Source organism: Hyperolius riggenbachi, chromosome 12 (genome assembly GCF_040937935.1).
Source record: "Hyperolius riggenbachi isolate aHypRig1 chromosome 12, aHypRig1.pri, whole genome shotgun sequence".
NCBI classification, from domain to species: Eukaryota; Metazoa; Chordata; class Amphibia; order Anura; family Hyperoliidae; genus Hyperolius; species Hyperolius riggenbachi.
This window is the reverse complement of record NC_090657.1, coordinates 222,643,461-222,646,853: the sequence shown is the minus strand read 5'-3', so window position 1 is coordinate 222,646,853 and position 3,393 is coordinate 222,643,461. Positions and strand designations below refer to the sequence as shown.

Below are 3,393 nucleotides of genomic sequence, written 5' to 3'. Positions count from 1 at the left end.
TGCTTCCCTGGCAACCTCTGAATCCCCGGCAACCTCTGCATCCACTGCTTCCCCAGCATCCTCTGCATCCCCGGCATCCTCTGCTTTCCCAGCATCCTCTGCATCCCCGGCATCCTCTGCATCCCCAGCATCCTCTGCATCCCTGGCAACCTCTGCATCCCCGGCAACCTCTGTTTCCCCAGCATCCACTGCGTCCTCTGCTTCCCCGGCAACCTCTGCATCCCCAGCATCCTCTGCATCCCCAGCATCCACTTCATTCCCGGCAACCTCTGCATCCGCTGCATCCCCGGCATCCTCTGCATCCCCAGCATCCTCTGCTTCCCTGGCAACAACTGCATCCCTGGCATCCTCTGCATCCCCGGCATCCTCTGCTTTCCCAGCATCCTCTGCATCCCCGGCATCCTCTGCACCCCCAGCATCCTCTGCATCACCAGCATCCTCTGCTTCCCTGGCAACCTCTGCATCTCCGGCAACCTCTGCATCCCCAGCATCCACTGCATCCCTGGCATCCACTGCATCCCCAGCATCCACTGCATCCCCAGCATCCTCTGCTTCCCCGGCAACCTCTGGATCCCCGGCAACCTCTGCATCCCCAGCAACCTCTGCATCTCCAGCATCCTCTGCTTCCAGCAACCTCTGCATCTCCAGCATCCTCTGCTTCCCCGGCATCCTCTGCATCACTGGCAACCTCTGCATCCCCAGCATCCTCTGCTTCCCCAGCATCCTCTGCATCCCTAGAATCCACTGCATCTCCAGCATCCTCTGCTTCCCCAGCATCCACTGCTTCCCCGGCAACCTCTGCATCCCCGGCAACCTCTGCATTCCCAGCATCCACTGCATCCCCGGCAACCTCTGCATCCCCGGCAACCTCTGCATCCCCAGCAACCTCTGCATCCCTGGCATCCTCTGCACCCCCAGCATCCTCTGCATCACCAGCATCCTCTGCTTCCCTGGCAACCTCTGCATCCCCAGCACCCACTGCATCCCCAGCATCCACTACATCCCCGGCAAGCTCTGCATCCCCTGCATCCACTGCATCCCTGGCATCCACTGCATCCCCAGCATCCACTGCATCCCCAGCATCCTCTGCTTCCCCGGCATCCTCTGCTTCCCCGGCAACCTCTGCATCCCCGGCAACCTCTGCATCCCCGGCAACCTCTGCTTCCCCGGCATCCTCTGCTTCCCCGGCATCCTCTGCATCCCCGGCAACCTCTGCATCCCTAGCATCCACTGCTTCCCCGGCAACCTCTGCATCCCCAGCAGCCTCTGCATCCTCTGCATCCCCCAGCATCCACTGCTTCCCCAGCATCCTCTGCATCCCCGGCATCCTCTGCTTCCTGACAACCTCTGCATCCCCGGCATCCTCTGCATCCCTGGCAACCTCTACTTTCCCAGCATCCCCAGCATCCTCTGCTTCCCCGGCAACCTCTGCATCCCCAGCATCCTCTGCTTCCCCGGCAACCTCTGCTTCCCCGGCATCCTCTGCATCCCCAGCACCCTCTGCTTCCCTGGCAACCTCTGCATCCCCGGCAACCTCTGCATCCCCGGCATCCACTGCATCCCCGGCATCCACTGCATCCCCAGCATCCTCTGCTTACCTGGCAATCTCTGCATCCCCGGCAACCTCTGCATCCCCAGCATCCACTGCATCCCCAGCATCCTCTGCTTACCTGGCAACCTCTGCATCCCCGGCAACCTCTGCATCCCCGGCATCCACTGCATCCCCAGCATCCTCTGCTTCCCTGGCAACCTCTGCATTCCCGGCAACCTCTGCATCCCCATCATCCACTGCATTCCCAGCATCCTCTGCATCCCCAGCATCCACTGCATCCCCAGCATCCTCTGCTTCCCCGGCAACCTCTGCAAACCCCGGCAACCTCTGCATCCCCGGGAACCTCTGCATTCCCAGCATCCACTGCATCCCCAGCATCCTCTGCATCCACAGCATCCTCTGCATCCCCGGCAACCTCTGCATCCCCAGCATCCTCTGCATCTACTGCATCCCCAGCATCCTCTGCTTCCCCGGCAACCTCTGCATCCCCGGCAACCTCTGCATCCCCAGCATCCACTGCATCCTCAGCATCCTCTGCTTCACCGGCAACCTCTGCATCCCCAGCATCCTCTGCATCCCCAGCATCCTCTGCTTCCCTGGCAATCTCTGCATCCCCAGCATCCTCTGCATCCCCAGCATCCACTGCATCCCCAGCATCCACTGCATCCCCAGCATTCTCTGCTTCCCTGGCAACCTCTGCAACTCCGGCAACCTCTGCATCCCCGGTAACCTCTGCATCCCCAGCATCCTCTGCTTCCCTGGCAACCCCGGCAACCTCTGCATCCCCAGCAACCTCTGCATCCCCAGCATCCTCTGCATCCCCAGCATCCTCTGCATCCCTAGCATCCACTGATTCCCCAGCATCCTCTACATCTCCAGCAACCTCTGCATCCCCAGCATCCTCTGCATCCCCAGCATCCTCTGCATCCCCAGCATCCTCTGCATCCCCAGCAACCTCTGCATCCCCAGTATCCTCTGCATCCCCAGCATCCACCGCATCCCCAGCATCCTCTGCATCCCCAGCATCCACTGATTCCCCAGCATTCTCTGCTTTTCTGGCAACCTCTGCATCCCCGGCAACCTCTGCATCCCCAGCATCCACTGCATAACTGGCAACCTCTGCTTCCCTGGCAACCTCTGCATCCCCGGCAACCTCTGCATCCCCAGCATCCACTGCACTCCACTCTTGGGGCAGGGAGGCATGGTACTCTTGGGGCAGGGCGGCGGTGCACTCTTGTAGCAGGGAGCTCTGGCACTCTTGGGGCAGGGAGGTGGTGCACTCTTGGGGCAGGGAGGCATGGCATCCTTGGGGCAGGGAGGCGGGGTACTCTTGGGGCAGGGAGGCGGTGCACTCTTGGGGCAGGGAGGTGTGGCTTCCTTGGGGCAGGGAGGCGAGGCACTCTTGGGGCAGGTGAGACGGGGCACCCTATGGGGCAGGGAGGCGTGGCACCCTTGGGGCAGGGCGGAGGTGCACTCTTGGGGCAGAGCTGGGGACTCTGCTGCAGAGATCTCCTTGCTGGAATGGGGGTTGGAAGAATGAGCTGCACATTGTTTTCTGCAGCAGAGCAGGTATGGTCGGAAGAGCCCATTTCCGTTTCCGGGACAATTCCACATACCGTCATACCGAAATTACGCTACCGTTTCATTCCGACGGTATTCCGGAGCTGTTCCGCGGAATTCCGACAGAAAATTTTTATAATATCTCTCTCTCTCTCTCTCTCTCTCTCTCTCTCTCTCTCTCTCTCTCTCTCTCTCCCCATCCCTCCATCCTCTTATATCATCAAGCAGGGAATTGCAGATCTTCAAAACAGCTTATATTCCATAGCTGAATTCAATAGAAA

General features: G+C 60.4%; 1 protein-coding gene across 1 annotated transcript; it reads right to left on the bottom strand.

The window, feature by feature from the left end:
• Positions 1-1,781: 1,781 nt before the first annotated feature.
• LOC137541067 (uncharacterized) lies at positions 1,782-3,174 on the bottom strand. Its single transcript, XM_068262210.1, has 2 exons — positions 3,169-3,174; positions 1,782-2,978 (listed from the first exon to the last, which is right to left on the bottom strand). Exons 1-2 carry the CDS (start codon positions 3,172-3,174, stop codon positions 1,782-1,784), a joined length of 1,203 nt encoding a protein of 400 aa, XP_068118311.1.
• Positions 3,175-3,393: the final 219 nt, after the last annotated feature.